At 26.7% G+C, this 23,767-nt stretch overlaps 2 protein-coding genes and 1 pseudogene across 2 annotated transcripts; all 3 read right to left on the bottom strand.

Moving 5' to 3' along the window:
• Nucleotides 1-5,690: 5,690 nt before the first annotated feature.
• LOC113557714 lies at nucleotides 5,691-6,336 on the bottom strand (annotated as a pseudogene).
• Nucleotides 6,337-8,826: 2,490 nt separating this feature from the next.
• LOC113557715 (piggyBac transposable element-derived protein 4-like) lies at nucleotides 8,827-11,542 on the bottom strand. The gene is made up of 3 exons (XM_026963269.1): nucleotides 9,930-11,542; nucleotides 9,795-9,871; nucleotides 8,827-8,981 (listed from the first exon to the last, which is right to left on the bottom strand). Exons 1-3 carry the CDS (start codon nucleotides 11,540-11,542, stop codon nucleotides 8,827-8,829), a joined length of 1,845 nt encoding a protein of 614 aa, XP_026819070.1.
• Nucleotides 11,543-12,138: 596 nt separating this feature from the next.
• Nucleotides 12,139-15,018, bottom strand: LOC113557716. The gene is made up of 5 exons (XM_026963270.1): nucleotides 14,389-15,018; nucleotides 13,737-13,805; nucleotides 13,322-13,414; nucleotides 12,261-12,366; nucleotides 12,139-12,167 (listed from the first exon to the last, which is right to left on the bottom strand). The coding sequence occupies exons 1-5, from the start codon at nucleotides 15,016-15,018 to the stop codon at nucleotides 12,139-12,141; spliced, it is 927 nt and encodes a 308-aa protein (XP_026819071.1).
• Between the last annotated feature and the right edge of the window lie 8,749 nt (nucleotides 15,019-23,767).

Here is a 23,767-nt window from a genome sequence, read left to right as displayed (position 1 = left end):
AATGATTTTACACCTTGAATAATAGTTAGCTATGCTTAATATGCAAACAAATATGTACAAAACTAAAAAATAAGAATAATAATTGTCTGAACAAATCAATGTTTCAAAACTGGCTAAAAATAATCCAAATTATTTCAAATTTAAACATTCTTATATTTATAAAAAAATGTAAAAATTAAAAACCTATCCGGCCAAACCACAGGAAATATTCGTTTTTATAAAATGTTTTGTAAGTGCCTTTGTCTTAAACTAAACCAGAGAGTCTTAATCGTATAAATACGAAATATTTTTGTTTCTATATTATATGAGAGATAGATAGAGAAAATAAATATTCGTTTAATTGTATTACCTACAATACAATTTGATAACAATTATTATTATAATTATATATATTTTTTTACCACAACGTTTCGGCATTTTCATGCAGATTCGTATTATATTCTAGTCAGAAGGTTGGTCAAAGATTTCCCCCCCCCTCAGACTTATCGAGGAGATCCGTTGTAGTGTCGGCGACGTGAGGTCGGGCGTTTTCGTGGTACAAATACCTTGTGATACTTTAAAATAACTGTTAAAACTTTATCCACGGTATTCTTAAGAAATTCTCTATCAGTTTAGTAATCTCTCGCATAATCACACGTCCATCCACAAATACAAGTTGCTCAACTTTCGTCACTGTTGCGTCCAAAACTGATTGATGCCCGCAGCCACCCTCATCATGGACATTTCAACAGGCATCTGTAAATTCACTACACTCCCTAACTTCCGTACATTTTTTATGTCCATACACTTTTCTCCATATACATTGGTTAACAGATTCCAAACCAAAACTAAGCATCGCGGCGAAGTGGTGACTGGCAAAATAATGGTGAGGGATGTATTCTTATGATCCTTAGTATCCTATGATCCTGCATGGGGCTGTTGTCAGATTTAAGCTAGTTCATTCCATCGCAACGGTAGCTCGTTGGAGAGGATGTGTACAAGTTGCGCTCAAAAGTACCTTGTTTTTTTCGACCAATTCCATTCTAACTACCTAAATAAAAATAAACCTGTTGTCTATACTCTATACATATTATTATTATTTACTTGGTTATAATACCAATACATAAAATAGGGGAGGTAAATATGTAAATAATAATTATATTTATAATAAAAGGATAAATACAATAACTATAGGTTATATAGTTTGTGAAAAAGTAAAATAGTATAAAATGATAAAAAAAATTGATATTTGCATTATATATATGAGTGTGTGTGTGTGTGTGTGTATGTGCGTGTTATTTGTAACATAAGAAAATGCATATAAAATGATAGGTAAAATTTAGAAAAATAATTTGAATAGGTAAGAACAATAATAATTATAATTATACTTAGACGAGTCTAAAATTCCTTATTCTGGTAAAATACACTCATTGTACCAGTTGAGCTATTATTATTAAAACAGTTTTTATTATTTTAATATTCTATGATTATTATTTAAATATTTACCTCCTATTGATTAAAAATTATTACTAAGATCAATCTATTAATCCAGAATAATAACACTAACTAATTTTACAATTTTTAAATCTTCTGACGACGTCAGAAATCAGTGATTTGACAAACTAAACAACCTTGTATGGTAAATTTACCAAAAAAGATAAAAAGATAACGGATAAGGGCTATTTTACTTTCCGTAAAAATAACCGTCGGCTGTTTGGTTATACGGATTTAGGAAAGGTTATAACCAAAAAGACTATAAAATAAATATTTAGAATTGATCATATAAATTGTTTTAGTTTAAAAATAAAATCATATGATGTATATTATTAAAATGATCATTAATGCTCACATACATTATTAGAAGTGTGAAAATCATATTTCATTGTTCCACCTACTACCTCACAATATATTTAATTTAAAACTATAATATGCTAATTCAGAATTTATATATTGTAGGCCACAATACACATCAGCATTTAATATACAAAACAAATCGTATGAAATTAATTATTCATCTACAAAAATTTAATTCTTAAAATTAAATTACTTTATGCAAAGATTGTTCACCACGACCATTACATATTATTAAAATTAACATTAGGAAACTGTAATTCCATTAACATAATATAATAATAAATTGAATTATATTATTTAATTGTAATAATCATTGAATATGCGACATTATAATTTTTTTTTTTAAATTTTGAATTTATTTGGTTAAAATATACTTTTGTGTTTTACATTGCAACTTTAAAAATGTCAACGTATATTTTCATTCCCCAAAAATTTTCAATATCTTCCGAAGCTCTTCTCTGTCTACATTAGCATATGTTTGCTTGTAATCCACAAAAATTGGATACACATATCCAACAATTGCTCACAGATATTGATCATAATATTATAATATAATTCTATAAATATATCTTGATATATTTTATACATTTTGAAGGTGGTAAAAATGTCTAAAAATTTTGGGTCTCGGCTGTAAACCATTGGCGAAACTAAGTCTAAAATATCATTAAATTTAAACTTTATAGTTTTATATGTATAGTACAACAGTTTAAATATAGAAAAAGAAATTTTTTTTAAAAATATTTTTTTGTTTCCCATTTTTAAAAACTGAAGAAGTTAGCAAATATTTTGTGGACGATTTAAAAGCATTACCACCACACACAGATATTTTCTGATTACATATTAGACACTTAATATCACCTGATGTAATATTTCTCACAAATATTTGCTTTAAATTTTTAGCTACCACCGAGAGTGCAATAAATAGTTGTGAATTATATCATGTTGAAGTTGAATTTTTTAAATCGTTATCATTTAAGTTTTTACCGAGAAAATAACCACATATGTTTTAATTTATACCATTTATACGATATTATTGTACCATAAGTTAAATAACATTTATTTCGGGACTCAACTTACCATGATAAGGTAATTTGGGACCCAGTTTATCAATCTCGAATAGCAAAATAGATTATCATTGATATAAAGGGTTCATAAAAAATATCTAAAATTATTTATTAATTTTTTTAGCGTCAATTAATCAATATAAAACCTTGTCAAAAATAGCCAAGGTGATAACGGATGAAAGTCAGTTATGTACCACCAAAATAACCCTTGCCTGTTTGATCATACGGGTTTAGGTTAGGTTATAACCAAAATAAATAAATTGCATACTTACGGATACAACAAGATTTAAATATATGTAAAAAATCCCAAAAGCTGTGATTTCACTTGATTCAAGAATCAATATTTGGTTCATAAATAATTTAACCTGAAAAAAATATTTAGAATTGATGTTATAAATTGTATTAGTTAATAATAATCATTAATGTTTATTACATGCATTATCAGAAGTGTGAAAATCGTATTTTATTAACCCGCCCACTACCCCACAACATATGACAAATCAACAATTACATATTAAAAAAATAGTATAATAATGAATTATACATTCACCAAAATAAATTTTAATTTTTTAAATTTGATTTCATTAAGCTCACGTCGTTCACCACCGTCACTGTATATTATTGACATTAACATTAGGACATTATAATTTCACAATTAAAATAATATAATAAATTACATAATATTATTTACTAAATTTTTTTTAAAAAAAGGTTTTTAAAGCATACATTATTTTTGTTTCTTAATTTATGGTATTAAATATAAAAAGTGTTATTTTATCTTAGTTTATTGACCGTGTTTCTGATATTCTTGATGCAATAATGACTGACCATAGTTTGAATATGTGTATTAAATAAAAAAAAAATCAGGTTTTTGTATATAAAGTGTAGATGAATATTATTAACATGATCATTTGTGAAATTTCAAGACATTTATGTATAAAGGCTGTACCGCACACTATTTATTTTTTAGTGAAAATAGTAAAAAGATAAGATTATAAGATAAGTACTACACAATAATTAAGTCTTTAGTTGCCACTTTTGTTGCCTATTTATTTTTAGGAGTATTTGTTCCAATTTTTGGAAGAATTTTTACGTGATGGAGATTGTATACAGTTTTTAAATAATGTCGGCAGTTGTTTTAGCCAATCAAACTCTGAAAATTTAAAATTTTTGAATATATTATACATTTTTTTTGATGAAATATGAAAATAATGAGAATAAATAATTAATCATTAAATAATCAACAATTTTTAAAATGTGTGCGGTTTTTGGAGTCAACGAAAGCAGTGGCCAATGGCTTAAATTGGCAAATATAATCTATTGTTTGTGTGTATGTTTATGTATGGTGTGGAAAGGGTTAAAAATAATATATCTTCTATAATATGATTGTTGGATTTTATACAAGTTTTAACGCTCATTTTATGACTTACAAACTAATTGTAGGAAACTAGGTACCCTTATTTACAAGTGGCAGTTCTGGCAATAATCTACTGAATCCGTCGCCACCTCAAGGCTTTACATAGTATTATACGCAACAACTCTATTTTACAATAAAATATGTATAGTCGTATAAATGTTTAGTGTATTCATATATATATATTATTATAATTATGTATAATATCTCGTCGGCGGTTTCACCTAGCTGTCAACGATTCCGTCGGCTGTTGTCTGTGTTGATCAGACCGTTTGATGGTCACATCATCACAGACGTTGAAAAAAAAAGTTTGTAATAACGACCGCGATACTAAAACTAGATAATAAGCTAGCAAGGTTATGTAGTGTTAATAACGATAAAATTAAAAATAATAACAATAAGAAATTTCATTATTTAATAAGACATACAACTCTTTTCGCTACAAAATTGTTGTTTCTGTGTTAATTATATATACATATTAAAAACAAAAAGTGGTGTACGTTAAAAGGTTGATGAGCTATAGATACTAGAATATACCATACAATACACATAGGTATGTTACACTTCACTGCAACTCGTTTGCGAACATTTAAATATTTTTACCTGAACATCGACTAGTTGTTTGTAAAACGAAAAAAGACACTCATGTATTTATCGTTACAGATTGCAGTACAAATTATCAAATATTCAATAGTATTATAATTTTATAATCTTTTCTGTTAATTAAATAATTTTAAATTTTCAGTAACAACGCCTTTTTTTTAGTACACTCTCTGTAGTTATGGTTCAGTACAGTGGTGATTATAGTGTGTTAGATCATTGTAGTCATAGGTTTATGCCAGAAAAACTCTTTAATATGAACATAAGACGTATAAGCAATATAAAATTTCTAATATTTTTGAAAAGTGGCGAAGAAACTGAGAAACTGATGTTATAGTATCGACAATTATAAATTTAGCAAATATCGTATTTCAAAAAGTTTTGCTAATGTTATTGTTGATAAATTCAAAAAAAAAATAACCAAAAATCCACTATCATAATTTATTAAAATCTTTTGAAGACGCAAGAAATCCTTTAATCGATGAGCAAAGTGACCTTCATTTGCATTTAATAAATTCTCAGTGATGAAAAAAACATAATTATGATATTTCAATTGAAACTACAATTCAATCGCATAATATAGTGTTCATATATAGTATATCATATTTAAGTGTTCGAGTATATACCCAAAGCAATAAATACATTTATATTATAAAAAAGAAATAAAAGAAGAATCAAAAAAGATAACAACGGTATGAGACAGTATATATAATCAATATTTAATCATTTGTCGATAAATTAAAAATTCATAAATTTATTTAAGTATAAAAAATAAATAGTTACTTAAATTGAAATAGTTTTACTGACATTACCTTTTCATGAACACGTGATGCAGCTATGACAATAGATAGAACCAGTATCACATTATATAGATTTAAAATTAATGGTAAATATTTAACTATAATATTAGTAGTATCGAAATCCATAATTAAAAAAATAAAAATCACCTATCATATCATAATAACTGAATATAAAGAATCCTTATAGCATTATTCCGTAACCTCTACTAAATATTCTTAAGAGGTCTGATAGTTCGGTATGTAACAGTCGTTTTTTACCCAGCGTCATTCCTGTTATGGAATGCGTCAATTCATTAGAAGTGGTTAGAAACCCGGGTAGTAGATATTTCCACGCATCATTCAACATTTGATATCTATACTCTAATTGTTTTAGGAAAAAATACGAGGACAAAATTGCTGAAATGTCTACAAAAAATTCCAATCGGATTAAATACATAACGATAGTAGACAAGTCCATATTCTTTGATGGCCAAAAGTGCAAAAGAAATATTGTAATTACAATATAATAAATCAACGTGAGAATGAAAATTATGTTCTAATAGACGTTCTTCAGTGAAAGCTGGCGAATCAACAAAAACATTGCAAGTGATATTAATTTTTGGTCGTACACAATTATACCATTCATCAACCTACAAAAAACATTAAGAAATCGATTATTTATTTTTTTTTTTTTACGTTGTATTGTTCACAACTATTATAAGCGTAAGTAGATAGTAAAATTAAAATGCATCATACAATATTTATTATTTTTATTCTCTTCACGTTAAATTTTATGTTAAAATTACAATAACCTTTTTGTTTTTTCGGACTATTTATCAGATAACAATATACATTTGTGATCATGGTTTCCTATTTTTATGTGGTTATAATGCAAAAATGATGAGTAGTTCTATGGAGGCATTGCTTGTTGAGGTTCTGATCCAATTGAGTTCTATATCAATTATAAATAATCGACTACTACTCGTATTTTTTTCTCCTTGATAATAAATATACAAATTTTAAATACTCACCTCATACAGTGTAAAGTTTAGTTTAAGGTATTTAATCAGCAGAATGTGTATCTTATTTTATGTTGTACCCAATAACAAATATTATTATAACAGTAAAACTAAAATGCATTATACATAGTCATTATTAAATTTATTTTCATGTATATTTTTTCAAGTACAATTTGTTTTTTAAAAAAAGTATTGAAATTAAAAACGAATTGTATTATTTATCTTACTGTATTATTTGTGTTTCTGATATTCTTGATGCAATGATAACTGTCCATACTTTGAATAATTGTAAAGAATTAATGAAATTAGAATATTTGTAGTATGAAAAATAGGATATTATTATTAACATGAACATCCGTTAAATTTCGAGACATCTATATACCGAGTCTGTACTTTTGATTAATAATCCATCCGCTTGTAAAATGACAGTTATGTTAATTATACCAATAAACTTGCACAAGTATAAAATAGTCCTTAAAATGTTTACATAAAGAGTCTTCGTGTTAAGAAAATGGTTGTTTTTTGGATATTAAGCAAGAATGTGAAATAGCTGATATTCATAAACTATAAATATTTGTTATTTTAATGTAATCATAAATTCTATTATTCCGAACCGTTGAAATTAAATGAAAAATATATGAATGCAACAATTTCCTGGGGAATTTATTATTTATTTAGGTAGGTCAATAATCATTATAATGTCATAGTTAACAATACCGCCGATAACAGCTAGGTAAGTATTAAAGGACTATATTGAGATATTAGAAGTAGAAAACATAATGTATTCCATTTTATATTCCGAGTGCCTTTTTCATTAAATTATTCATACTGTTCTATAATGAAAGGACAGTAGTGACTTAAACGCTGCCTAATAATAGTTATAATAATAAATATTAAGAGAACTACAGAAGAAAGTACATGTACATTATTAATATAAGAAAAATAAAATCTAGTATTGATACATAGTGGTAATATTATACCAGACAAAACTGTACAAATGAAGGTAATAAAAACCAGCTTAAATGTTAAGAGTCGAGAATCTAGATAATTTACATTTGATAGTATATCGTATATTCGCAACTTTACAATATAAAATCAAACAATATACTTTCCGGACGCAACTATTGATTATAAAATTGGTATTTTTGGACTCAAGTAAATACTATAAATCAGGCACGTATACAAAAAAAATTACAGGGAAGGGGGGCTAAAAATTTAGCAATACAAATTTTGCCACAACATAATAAAACAATTTTTTCCTCGTTACTCGAAAATGTTTCGGTGGGGTGAGTGGGGGGGAGGGCTGAACCTCCACCACCCAGTATACGTACCTGCTATAAATTGAATGCTCCAATAAAGTTATTATTCGAATATAGGGAATATAATTAAGATGTAAAAGTTTGTATATAAGATATAACCGCCGTCTATATTTATTTATTTCAGCTAAATCAATTACAGTTACAAAGTTACTATAAATTACATTAATACACCTAACTAACATGTTTAACAACAACTAAGCTATAAGCTCGTATCTGGTATTCAGAGTTCATGGATATCATAACTCATTTACAGTAAAATAATTATATATACAATAACATAATAAAGTACTACATAATCAATTAAACATAAATAAAATTAAGTAAATAGATATTCTAGTAGGTACAAGATTAAAATCATAATAATTATACAACACAGCACGTATAGTTTACGTTTAAAATAAGGATAATGTTGGTGTAGATATATATGTAATTAATATTCGTATGATATACGTCAATAAAACGTGTATTATTAGGGTATTAGTATAAGGGGCTAGGACATCTCATTAATATAATAGTTGGTCGAACTTAAGACTATTTACATGTAAGAAAAATGAATACACGAATACATTAGGTTTAAAATACGTTGATGCATAATCGTATATTTTCCGTGGAAAAATTGCATTTAATTAACGTCGATAATACGAGTATTTTTGGTAGGTCAAACTAATGTCGTTACATAAGAATTACATAATCTTGTGAAATGTTGGTGTATAAAATCACAATTTAAGGTGCTGGTGTGACGGATCTGTTAAGGAAACAAACTAATTCATTGCTATTAAAAAATAATATTTATCTAACTCAGGCAAGCGTCTCATGAAAAAGTAATGATTTTGCCACGTTCAGGTGAAATTTATTAGTATCACACACTCTATAGTTACTTATGTTATCAAGATCATACTTAAGTGGTTTGTTGTCAAGCGAAGTCTTTACAATACGGAATATTTGAGCATAAACTGAAACCCAATATATTTGATTTGACACAAATAATATGCTATACTAATGATGTGTAGAAAATTTGATCTAAAAATATTTAACATAATATTCAACGATATTCAGTAACTGGACTACTGAAGTGAATGGATGTCCAAATAAAAATTGAAGTAAAAAATGTATGGGAGCGATAACAATATTTTTTTATATAATTATGACTACAATTCAATTGAATTAAGCCAATTTATTTATTATAAGATGTAAGTTAAAACAATATTATTAAAATTTTTTTACATTCCATTGTTTGAAATGCCAATGAACAAACAATATAGCATAATTTGGAAAATCGACTAATCGACATTTAACACGTTGACTGCCACAAGCCCGCCGGCGACCCAAGTGATGTCTTTTATTGTGAAGCTATTTGGGTCGCCGGCGACCTAAATCATATTATTAATGTGACGCCACTTGGGTCGCCGGCTGCCAAATTTAACATCAACATTAATTGTATCTAATTCTTTACGGCTTGGAGAGAATAATTTTTAGATAGTACCATGGCGTAGACAAGACGATTTTGATCATTTTAAAAAAAAAAACAATAAAATCCTTCAACTTTAATACATTTATATTTTATACAAAAAAATGTAATATTTGAATATATAAGTGTAGTAAACAGTAGTATAAAACGTTAAAATTAAAATTAAAAAAAACAAAGAGGTACCCTGTGTAAATTGATAAAAAAAAATTCACTTTATATTACTTAAAAATAAAATTGTATACAAAAACGTAACAAAATTTTATTCATACATTTTGTTTTTTTAAATGGTTTTGAAAACATTGTATGCAAACCGATGGTTTCGATGGGCAAAGACTGCAAAAGGTTGTTACTTTCTTAGCCTTGTTCAAAGCTTCCCTAGAAATAATATATTAAAAATTTATATTAATTTAAAAAAAAATTATTTTGAACTCACTTGTATCCTAGTTCATTCGAAAATTTTGTATAGCATTCAATACACCTTTTTCTTTTTTTTCTGTTTCTTGAACATTTTTCTTCTGTCTCTTCGAGTTTATGTTTTATTATTTGTCGTCTTTGAAATCTATTTTCAAGAGGTTGTTCAGAATTTGAAACACGTAAAGATGTAGGTTTTAATTCAAGGAGTTTATCTACAAGCACTTCACGAAATTTATGTATAGTGAGTTTATTTCGAAAATTTTGTTCATTATACATAATTTGAGCATTTACTACAAATGTATTTAAAATTATCTCAGTTGCTACCTTGTGATACCACCGAACACTCTTTCTCATAGGAGTGCAGTACGACGCTAACTGATCCGATAAATCTATTCCTGCTTTTCCAGCATTATAGAATAATATGATATCTGGTTTTAATATATCTTCTTGATTCCTATTTTTCTTCCCTGTGTTTGTCATATTTAATTGATGTCGCGTTGAAAGTAAGTGAATGTCACGTTTATCTTTAAATTTAGATACTACAATACCAGAATTATTTTCCAGACCAACAAATTCCCCTTTTTTCAATTTTTTTTCAATCACTGTTTTTGGTAAAAAACGTCTATTTTTTCTAAGAATTCCAACCAAATGAGTGTCTTGCCTTAAAAGTGTTTCCGCTAGTGGAACAGACGTATAAAAATTATCAGTGACAATAGTACGTCCTTCGTTCAGATAATTTTCACACAAAGAAGTTACTATTGTTTCACTCAACGCTTCTCCGGGTTTTGATTGTTTTCCTTCGTATATAATAATTTTATACGTGTATCCATTAGTCCCACATACTTTGAAAAATTTTACGCCATATTTATGTGTTTTATTTGGGATATACTGCCGAAATTTGAGTCTGCCTCGAAAAGGTATCATAGATTCATCTACCGCGATTATTTCTCCAGGTTTATTTATATTTTTTACTAAATCATTTGCCATATTAAGTAATTTTCTTACTTTGTATAGGCGATCGGTTTTGTCAGCAGTCTCATTGTCCTCAAAATGCCAAAACCTAAGAATGAGTTCAAATTTATTCCGACTCATAATTTTTGGTGCAACACCATTTTTATAACGTTCAGCTTTGCTCCAATAGTCAGCTATTGAAGTCATTTTTACGAGTCCCATCCACATCAAAAGTCCCATAAATTTTTCCATATCATTTTTGTTTATTGGTTGCCAAAATGAAAATCTACTACCACGTGTAATTGTTTGAGTATTTAAAAATTGTTGAGCGTTTCTATTTGTTTCAATGACCATTAACTCAATTATATTGTCAGTTAAAAACAATTTAAAATAATCCATAGGTCCAATATCTTCGTCTAAAATGACTAATGGCCCCGAATTTCCCGTAAAGTTAAAATTTTTTTGATTAGTACCTGTTACTGTATTCCAATTTGATTGGCTATTGTTAGATATTGGTAAAATTTGATTCTCTATTTGATCCTCATCATCTGACGACTCTTGAGAATCGCTATTATTTTCATTTTCAACACAATATATCGGATCACTATCATTATCGTCAAAACTGTCACTAGAAAAATTGTCAGAATCATCTAATGCATTATTAATCATGCGTTCATCCATTATGATATTATGTTAACAATTGTTACGTAAAATAAAGCAAAAATTATAATAAAATTCAGAACTTGATAATCACGAGAAGTTCACACTTCTTATTCCAGACGAATACTAAAAGATAATTAACATATAAACGTGTAAAATAAATATTATTATTATCTTAACCAATAAAAAACAAATTATTGTATCTAATTCTAGCACGAGACAGCGGGCGACCCAAGTGGCTTGTACGAAATATTACATTTTTGGCAGGCCGCTTGCCAGCCGGCGACCCAAGACTTTTTTTTTTTCATAATATTATCTACGATTAACTGATTCTAAATATATCAATTTTATTAAAATCTAACAACTGGATCTATTTTTATACATGTAAACATTATCGACATACGATGTAAAAATAGTATAGCCTGACACGCGCTGATACGACTTGGGTCGCCGGCGGGCTTGTGGCAGTCAACGTGTTAAAATGACCTTCAATACCAATATGCTGTTTTCTCAGTGATGATAAACATATTTATATTTACATCTGAAAAAGAACTTGAAATTACTCAGATTTGTTCAACACTTTTTAAGGGATGGAATATTTTCATTTGCTTTTTTATTCACCTGTTTAAAGCAGACAGTCCTAATCCTGTTAAAATGATTTTTCGTCATAGATAACAAAAATATATGTTCGCAATTAGATTGTAGGCTTACATTTTTAATAAGTTATTATTTATATAACTTATTTTTTGTAAAAACTTAGATATGTCATTCTTTAATTGCAACATTAATGGATGTCCTTTCAGTTCTATAATTGTAACTAAACCGGTTATAATTAATATAAGTATCTGTAAATAATTGAATTTAAACAAATTAAAAAATATATAAATATATATAATAATAATTACACAATAATTTGTATTTATGAAGGTTTCCACCGTTTTCCGACAAAGTAACCCTTGCATCTCAGTATGACCGATTTCGGTCAAAATAAAAAAAAAAAAAATTATATTGTTTTAGATATTTTTTGAAAGCCCCTATAAACTTAAATTTATCAAATATCGTAATGATACATTTATAGGCGCCTAATCGTGAGTCATAGATATTGATGGTATATAATTTTAGATATCTTAAATCTTGATACAGATTGCTGGTTTTATATCTGATACATAGGTATGGTATGACATAAGTTATAGTATTGTGATTGTGTAAAGTTCATAGAATTAGAGTTTAAAAATCACTGATTTAATTTATTATGGGTAGTAGAAATTATTGGTTAAGCGAAAAATGTATACATTAAATTCTAAAAAAATAATATTATATGAAAAGTACAAAAATCACGTTAGATTTCCACATCTCGGCGAATGTCATTTTGAACGAATTCTTCATTTCTTATTTTATTAAAATTAATAATATTACATTATTTACATTGTGTGAATGGTTAATTTATAATTGATATTTTACAATATTTTCTGATCTGTACTTTATTTACTGAATTCTAAACCCATGTAAAAATTGAGGGAGTTTTCATAATTAACTAACAGATTCCGCTCGTGATTTAATAATAATAATAGCAACACGAGATATAATTGATACAAGAGATTCTCAAAACATATCTAAAATAATTTATTATTTTTTTTTTTAGCAACAATTAATCGATATAAAACCATAATCGGAAAACCGCCAAAAAAGATAAGAAGATAACGGATGAGGGCTATTGTTTTCCGTAAAAATAACCGTGGGCCGTTAGGTTATACGGAGTTAAGATAGGTTATAAACAAAAATACTGAATTGAATACTTACTGATATAACGAGTTTTAAATTTATATTGAAAATTCCAAAAGCTGTGATTTCACTTGATTCAAGAACTGTTATTTGATTCATAAACAATTTAACCTAATATAAACATTTATAATTGGTGTTGAGAATTGTGATAGCAAATTAATAAATATTATATTATCTTTAATGTTCATTAATGCTCTCAATGACGAAGCTACTATAACCTACTACATAATAGGTATATATAGTTTAAATCTGTAGGCTAATTTTAAATTTTTATTATAAGACATAGAACCATCAATAATTAAATATAAAAAAATAGTATGATAATGAATTATAACATTCATTATAATGAAAATTTTAATTCTTAAAATGCATTGCATTAAGCAAACATCGTCCTCCGCTTCCGATACGTGATAAATTACATAATATTATTTACTTGTATTTTAAGGTTGGCCGATAACTTAGAAATCCTGATCAATCGTAAATTTGATATCATCTTCCGTTTCTGTAAATATTTAATTAAAATCATTATGATATAAATCAATCTTTTAATATAAAAGAATATTCAATGTATGATACAATGATTGTTTTTTTAATTATTGTAAAATAAAAGTATTAAATATTAATACTTTATAAAAAAAACTTGTTAACTATTATTTATATGAAAAATAATTGAGAAAAGAAATTGTATTCTTAATTTAATTATTTTATTTTTTACTTGCATCAAATATTAACGAAATGAAATGGGCTTGTGAATGCCATATAATAAAATGCCTGTAAATATTTAATTATTAGCTGGATTATGATTTAACGGAGTAAAATATATCACAGTTAAAAAATCAATGTTCACATTTTGACTATGATTTTATGTCATCAACTTTAACAACTCCAGTATATACTAAAAGCAAAATTTAAACTGATAAAATAATTTAAAAATAAAAGAAGAGCTATCATATAAGATAAAAAAGGCCAACAGTACATTATTAAATTATCTATATTGGATTATAATGTTATATTATTGTATAATAAATTTAATTAAGTTAGGTTTAAGCTAGTTACTTTAATTAAAATATTTTTACTGACGTTACCTTGTCATGGACACGTGATGCAGCAATTATGATGGATAAAATCAATATGATATTCTTTAGTTGGGAAAAAAATATTATACAATTTATGATGATAATATCAAAATTATATATTTCTATTTTTACAGAAACAATAATTAAATAATACAAATGAAGTAGTATATCAATATACGTGAATAAAAAGTATCCTAATAGTATTTGTCCGTAACCCTCACTGAATATTCTTAGCAAGTTCAATAGTTCAGCGTGTAACAACCGAAGTTTATCCAGCGTCATTTCTGTTATGGAATGTGTCAATTCACCAGGAGTAGATAGAAACCCGGGTAGAAGATATTTCCATGAATGATTTAACATTTCGAATCTATACTCCAATTGTTGTAGGAAAAAATACGAAGAAAACATTACTGAAACTTCCACGAAGAACTCTAACCGAATAAAATAAATAGCAATAGTAGTAATGTTCACGGTCTTCGGTGGAATTGAGTTTAGAAACATTGCAGTTATTATAATATAATATATGGACGTGAAAATGAAAATTATGTTCCAATAGTTTTCCTTCGGTGAAAATTGATGAATCAACAAAACCCTTGGAAGTGATGTTAGTTTTTGATCGTACTCGATTACACCATTCATCAACCTACAAAAAATATAATATGAAAAAGTAGATTTTTTCACATAGGGTTAGGCACAAATAGCTAATATGGTAATAAAATCAAAATACATCATATAATATTATTTATTTTATTTTATTTTTAATGAAATCGATTGTCTCGTTATGTGCATTGAATAATGTATTTTATTAGTGTAGTAAAACCTGTATACAACGGACAAAAATAATTGTCCGTTATAGACAGGTGTCCGTTGTAGACTGGTTTCAGTGTTTTAAAAGTAAAATTAATCTAAAAACATATTTGTTGAATGAAAAATGAAAAATGTTGTACGTATATCATATCATTGAACATTGTACATATTATTATAATCTTAATAATTAATATTTTTTTATCATTATAATATTAAACATATGACTTATTAATTTAATTTTAAGTTTTCTTAAAAAATGATGGAAATATACCTCTGGATAAATCTCAACTTTATAAATTAAATAGGTACGCGCAATTAACGTTATCATAATCGGTCGTAATCGGTGTTTTCAAGTTAATACCTAATTGCACTCCTTATTGACATTGTTTTGTAGTTTGTACATACATATGATATTACATTTGGTTTTGAACTAGGACCTGTTTCGGTTGTTATTGAACCTACTTTATAAACTCATGCAAAAATGCTTTTATGGGTACTAAATGCAGAAACGAAATATTCGATAAGTACTCATAAATAAATACTTGTTTCAATAATGCAGTTATAAATTCAATTAATCTAAACCAATGAAATAATTGAAAAATAAATGATTACAACATGCCATGAGAAATTATTATTTATGAACGTAAGTCAATAATCATTATTATTCACAGTCGACAAATAATAATTTATTATTATGTAAAATAATGTAATAATTGAAATACTGCGTAATAACAAAATTATAAAGGATTGTACATAATAAACATGCGGAATTTAACGATTTCACTGCAATTTAATTTTTGAAAGCCATATTTAAAAATTTGACGTTTTTATAATATGAAAAGGTATTCGATCATTATTTTCTGACGATCGAATATAAAATTCTAAATATGTAATTTAGAAAACTTTATGTCATTAGTGATTAAATTAAATAAGATAGGTGTATTATAAGATTCTTGAGAAACACCACAAGTTACCTACAAATATTCCAACAAAAATACATATTGTTTTCTGTCAGGAATATTGGAGACTAGTGAACGATAAAAGTTTTTAAAATCTTAACGATATTATTCGATTACAAATGTATTCTGATAAATTATTCAAAAACCTTTTGAAAATTTATATGTCGACGAATATGATCTTTTAAAATATGGTGATTAACAATAATATTTTTAAATAATTAATGAATTATTGTAGATCCAAAAATGTTGAATATTTTGAATAACCCAAATAATTGAAATTTGACAAAAGTTTGGTACTTTGCTAATATCGCCGTCTTTGGAAATTGACGATTGATAACTAACCTTATATTCCTTCAGAAATATATGATTAAGGTTTATTAAATATGTTTAATGTGGGAATAGTTAGAGTAGATTAACATTAAATAAAAAATAAAAGTAATGTTTTGTCAGGTCTTACATATGTTTTTGAATTTAAGAGATTCAGTTTTTCATAAACATTACTCGTGTTTAACACTATTAAAAATGTTAAATTAATAGATTTAAAAAAAAAATATTTGATATTTCTTTTTTGTTAGAAAAATATACATCGTTGTACGACTTAGATCCGAAGAGAGTAGACTTTAATCGGTATTTAAGAACTTGCAAAATAGTTTTGAATTTTTAGCTGAGGAGCCTTAATTGTTGGAAATAAAGTTATATTAACCAAATTTGTTTTGCTTCGTATAAAAAAAGCACGTATACTCGTAAAAATGATTGTAATTAAATTATTTTGGCGATCGTTTGTATATTATATGAGTTATCTTTGACTTAAATATTAGTGATAGTTTGGCATGCAAACATTTTATAATAATTACAATTTATAAAGTCGTATATGTGTCCCTTATAATTTATCAAAAGCTAACACGAAAAAGATAATTTAATGAACAGGGCTGGATGATACATGTGATCTTACCTTATTAACCATGTTTCTGATATTCTTGATGCAATAATCACTGACCATAATTTGAATACATATATTACATGAACAAAATCAGTATTTATGTATAAATTGTGGGTGAATATTATTAATAAAATCATTCGTGAAATTTCAAGACATTTATACATTAAGTCTGTACTTTGGATTAATAATCCATCATATTGTAATACGTAAGACATGTTAATGATTCCAATCAATTTGCACAAGTATAAAATTATCTTTAAATTTGTTTTATAAACAGTCGTCATTTTAAGAGAATTATTTTTTGCACATTAAAATACGACCAAACAAAATACTCAATTGTCGTAAATAAATATTTGTTTCTATTATATAATTATATAAATTAAATTATAGTCTAAACCATTGAAATAATTGAAAATTAAATCAATTCTATTATATCACGAAGAATTATTATTTATTTAGGTAATTCAAATTTCAAATACTCTGACAAAGTTTATGTTAGATATTTGTATTCGAAATTAATTCGGTTAGTAATAATAACACACATTGACATGTTTATGTTCAAGTCTGCTATTTTTTCCTTGACTATTATTATTAGTATGTTTTGGCTATTATTTATATTTCACATTGTGATGAAATTTTTGGCAGTACAAACTTATTAGACGTCTAGTTTTAAAGAATCCATATTCAATCAAGCAACTAGTTTTTTTTTTTTTGAAAGTAATGTACATATACTATACTTCATACTTGCTTCCACTTACAAAGCAAAAAATACATAAATTTACATAAAATATTATTTATAATGATATGGCTGTATGGTGTTATGTTTATCGCTATTCGCTATATATATCATTATAATTTAATGGATAATTTAAAGATAGTGATGTTTGAGTAACTAGCATCGGGCACATGTAAACTCTGCCACAAGTTTCTTTTTTTTTTTTTAGTGAAAAATCTGTCAAGATAAAAATAGGTTACATTGACTTCATGTCAACTCCGTCAGAAAGGAAAATCAGGTAACAGTATAAAACGTATTATCTATAATAAAATTTTTATTATTAATAATAAAAAATTTATTATTTGTATAATAATGATTTTACACCTTGAATAATAGTTAGCTATGCGTAATATGCAAACAAATATGTACAAAACTAAAAAATAAGAATAATAATTGTCTGAACAAATCAATGTCTCAAAACTGGCTTTAACGTTATATTGTAACGTCAAATAATCATAATCAATAATAAATAAATTATATTACAATAAAAAATGTTTAGCATGTACACTGGTGGATTTAAAAGGAGGTACCTAACAGTATTAATATGTATCGATTTCAGAAAATGCTTATGATTATCAAAATAATATTTAACTAAAATTATTTAATATATAAATAATTATTTGTTGTTTTAAGGGGCCGCCACAGCAACATTTACTTACTCTATCTGTCTTCCACATAATATAATATAAGAACAAAGATATTCCTTTTTCCCACGATCACGACTCCCTAGTTCAGTTTAGGGCAAAGGCACCTAGTATGTATTATATATTTAATAAAGAAGAATGTTATATGCGCTTTGACAGTATAGATTTTTAATATTTACATTTTTGAACTAGTTATTGGTGGCTAAAAATAATCCAAATTATTTCAAATTTAAACATTCTTATATTTATAAAAAAATGTAAAAATTAAAAACCTATCCGGCCAAACCACAGGAAATATTCGTTTTTATAAAATGTTTTGTAAGTGCCTTTGTCTTATACTAAACCAGAGAGTCTTAATCGTATAAATACGGAATATTTTTGTTTCTATATTATATGAGAGATAGATAGAGAAAATAAATATTCGTTTATTTGTATTACCTACAATACAATTTGATAACAGTTTTTATTATAATTATATATATTTTTTTACCACAACGTTTCGGCATTTTCATGCAGATTCGTATTATATTCTAGTCAGAAGGTTGGTCAAAGATTTCCCCCCCCCTCAGACTTATCGAGGAGATCCGTTGTAGTGTCGGCGACGTGAGGTCGGGCGTTTTCGTGGTACAAATACCTTGTGATACTTTAAAATAACTGTTAAAACTTTATCCACGGTATTCTTAAGAAATTCTCTATCAGTTAAGTAATCTCTCGCATAGTCACACGTCCATCCACAAATACAAGTTCCTAAACTTTCGTCACTGTTGCGTCCAAAACTGATGGATGCCCGCTGCCACCCTCATCATGGACATTTCAACAGGCATCTGTAAATTCACTACACTCCCTAACTTCCGTACATTTTTTATGTCCATACACTTTTCTCTATATACATTGGTTAACAGCTTCCAAACCAAAACTGAGCGTCGCGGCGAAGTGGTGACTGGCAAAATAATGGTGAGGGGAGTATTCTTATGATCCTTAGTATCCTATGTTCCTGCATGGGGCTGTTGACAGATTTAAGCTAGTTCATTCCATCGCAACGGTAGCTCGTTGGAGAGGATGTGTATAAGTTGCGCTCAGAAGTACCTTGTTTTTTTTCGACCAATTCCATTCTAACTACCTAAATAAAAATAAACCTGTTGTCTATACTCTATACATATTATTATTATTTACTTGGTTATAATACCAATACATAAAATAGGGGAGGTAAATATGTAAATAATAATTATATTTATAATAAAAGGATAAATACAATAACTATAGGTTATATAGTTTGTGAAAAAGTAAAATAGTATAAAATGATAAAAAAAATTGATATTTGCATTATATATATGTTTGTGTGTGTTTGTGTGTGTGTGTGTATGTGCGTGTTATTTGTAACATAAGAAAATGCATATAAAATGATAGGTAAAATTTAGAAAAATAATTTGAATAGGTAAGAACAATAATAATTATAATTATACTTAGACGAGTCTAAAATTCCTTATTCTGGTAAAATACACTCATTGTACCAGTTGAGCTATTATTATTAAAACAGTTTTTATTATTTTAATATTCTATGATTATTATTTAAATATTTACCTCCTATTGATTTAAAATTATTACTAAGATCAATCTTTTAATCCAGAATAATAACACTCACTAATTTTACAATTTTTAAATCTTCTGACGACTACAGAAATCAGTGATTTGACAAACTAAACAACCTTGTATAATAACATGGTAAATTTACCAAAAAAGATAAGAAGATAACGGATGAGGGCAGTTTTACTTTCCGTAAAAATAACCGTCGGCTGTATGGTTATACGGATTTAGGAAATGTTATAACCAAAAAGACTAAATTGCATACTTACAGATACAGCGAGATTTAAATTTATATTGAAAATCCCAAAAGCTGTAATTTCACTTGATTCAAGCACTGATATTTGGTTCATAAAAAATGTAAGCTAAAATAAATATTTAGAATTGATCATATAAATTGTTTTAGTTTAAAAATAAAATCATATGATGTATATTATTATAATGATCATTAATGCTCACATACATTATTAGAAGTGTTATAAAGTGTTATAAGTATTATAAATCATATTTCATTGTTCCACCCACTACCTCATAATATATTTAATTCAAAACTATAATATGCTAATTCAGAATTTATATATTGTAGGCCACAATACACATCAGCATTTAATATACAAAACAAATCGTATGAAATTAATTATTCATCTACAAAAATTTTAATTCTTAAAATTAAATTACTTTATGCAAAGATTGTTCACCACGACCATTGCATATTATTAAAATTAACATTAAGAAACTGTAATTCCATTAACGTATTATAATAATAAATTGAATTATATTATTTACTTGTATATTAAGGTTGGTCGATAACTTTGAAATCCTTATTAATCGTAAATATGAAATCATCTTCCGTTTCTGTAAATATTTAATTAACAATATCATCAAACCTTTATATTATTCAGTCTCTTAGTCTATACACGTATGGTATTCATTTTATAGAATACCGGGAATTCGGTATAGAATGATAATCGAGTGTCTAGAAATCGGTCACTTTAATAGGTGATAGAGTCGATAACCATATTTTGTGAATTATCACTGATAACTTATCAGTTATCATTTGGTGTAAAAGTCTGTGTTGACACTTGCCTGGTGCTTTTATTATTAAAAATAATAAATACCGAAAATTGGTTATCTAGTGACTAACTATGACTTATGAGTCCTCAACGGGTACACCTCGATACCTGACTGGGCAATCTGCCTATGGCGGATTGGATGCATATCGTATAGTTTGCTTGGTGTATTTTTGCATATAAAAAAAATCATCAACCAATTACAATACATACCAAAAGTCGTATGTAAATTTATAAAATGAGCTAAAAATAAAAAAGAGCCATGCAAGATGAAAAATGTTAACAGTACTACATTATTAATTTATGTATATTGTGCTATAATGCTATATTATATTATAATACAATTATTTAAGTTGGGTTTAAGCTAGTTGCTTTCATTAAAATATTTTTATTGAAGTTACCTTATCGTGGACACGTGATGCAACAGTGATGATGGATAAAATCAGTATGATATTTTTAAGCCGGAAAATATATATTATATATTTCACGATAATAATATCAAAGCTATATACTTTTATACTTTTAGAAAGGATAATTATAGAATGAAAAATAAACAAAATATCAATATAAGTGAATACAAAGTACTCAAATAGCATTTTTCCGTAACCCTCACTGAATATTCTTAATAGGTCTGATGTTTGGTATGTAACAACCGCATTTTATCCAGCGTCATTTCTGTTATGGAATGTGTCAATTCATCAGGAGAAGACAGAAAACCGGGTAGAAGATATTTCCATGAACGATTTAATAATATTTCGAGTCTACACTCCAATTGTTGTAGGAAAAATACGAAGAAAACATTACTGAAACTTCCACGAAGAACTCTATTCGAATTAAATAAGCGGCGATAGCAGTGAAGTCTATGGTGTTTTGTGGCCATAAGTATAGATAAAATATGGTTATTGTGATATAATGAATCGCCGTGACTATGAAAATTATGTTCCAATAGTTTTTCCTTGGTGAAAGTTGGTGAGTCAAAAAAGCCCTGGAAGTGATGATAGTTTTTGATCCTACTTGATCAACCTGCAAAAAAATATTATGTGAAAAATTTTATTATTTTTTACGGATTATTGGGCGCAGCTATAGTATTATTATGATGTGAAAATTAAAATGAATCATATAATATTATTTATTTATTTTATTTTAAAATTTAATGAAATAAATTGTTTGATTGTGTACATTGTTAAGCAATGATAACATAATTTTGTGCAGTTTATTTCGTTAAATTGACAAATGTGTTTTTATATAATGATATAATGTATGCAGGTACTCAAAATAAATCAATTGCAATTTAATTGCTGAAAACTCTTTCAGGACGCCTTACATTTTCATTAATTTCATTCTTTTCTATTTGGGTCGGCTTGTAATAAGAATACCTACTAGGAACGATTGCTCCTGCCCCGAAAATGAGGGAAAAAATGTTTTAAGTTGAACAGGTTTAATCATAATTCATAACAGAAGATTGATTTTTCAAGTAAAAATAATTGTATCTATATTATAAAACGTAAAAATTAATGAAAAATTTAACTAAAGAAAAATCTAAAAATATTACATTGATTCTAGTAAATTTAGTTGGCTGGTGGGTGGGTGGATGGGTTGTTTTAAAACTTGCTCCTTGAGTTTAGAAAACTTAAGCTGCCACTAAACCTATTCAAGGTGTGCTGAATCAAAACAGGCTAAACGACTGTATCCGAATTGGTTTCCAACATTCCAGGCAACACATATATTCTAATTGGTTTCCGATATTTTAGGTACGCGGCGAAATATATGTATATGAAAACAAATATGGACAAATAAAAAATAATACAATAAATAGATTATGGTTTATAAAAAAATCTTTAGTATACATATTTACCTCAATAATACAAATTCTTATATAAAAAAAAGAAATTGATGAATTAAAATAATATTATTATTTATTTTATATTTTTAGTTTAAAAAATACATTATTATTATTATAACATATTATCTGCTATAACAAAATAATGATAATAATTGCATTATAAAAATAAAAGTGGTAAGAAATCATAATTTTTAACCTGCATAATATTATGTTGTCCGTCCTAAATGCTTTGACCCGGGAACTCGGGAACCAATACTAGGATGTACCCTTAGTAATAACCCGGGATTCAATTCGGACGTTTCAGAACCAAATCGGTACACTAGGCTAAACCTAGTTAATGCAATTTATTGTATAATTTCGCCATAAAATGACAAAATAACACTCAAGTTAAAAAAAAATAACAATTCAAAAATGACAAGCTGTCATTGGAAGCTGTAAGGCAACAAATAAAATTGGAATAATATGAACTGAAAACCTAAGTTTAATCACATTACCAGACAAAAGTATTGTTTATTTTCATAATCAATAAAAATATTACAAAAAAAAAAAAAAACAAATGCCAAAATAAAAATAATGAATAGATGGCAATTATTCTTCTTGAATTTATAACCATGGATGAATAATAAACATTGCAAGATTGCAATAAATAGCTGTAAATTCTTTTTGTCTGCCTTATTATACCAGGTTCCAACTGGTTAAACTGTGTTTTTGTTTGACTATTAGCAGTCAAGTTATAAACAGGAATGATATTGAGTTTTAATTATTCATC

This window comes from Rhopalosiphum maidis, chromosome 1, assembly GCF_003676215.2.
Source record: "Rhopalosiphum maidis isolate BTI-1 chromosome 1, ASM367621v3, whole genome shotgun sequence".
In the NCBI taxonomy this organism is placed as follows: Eukaryota; Metazoa; Arthropoda; class Insecta; order Hemiptera; family Aphididae; genus Rhopalosiphum; species Rhopalosiphum maidis.
This window is presented reverse-complemented; position numbering and strand designations above follow the sequence as displayed.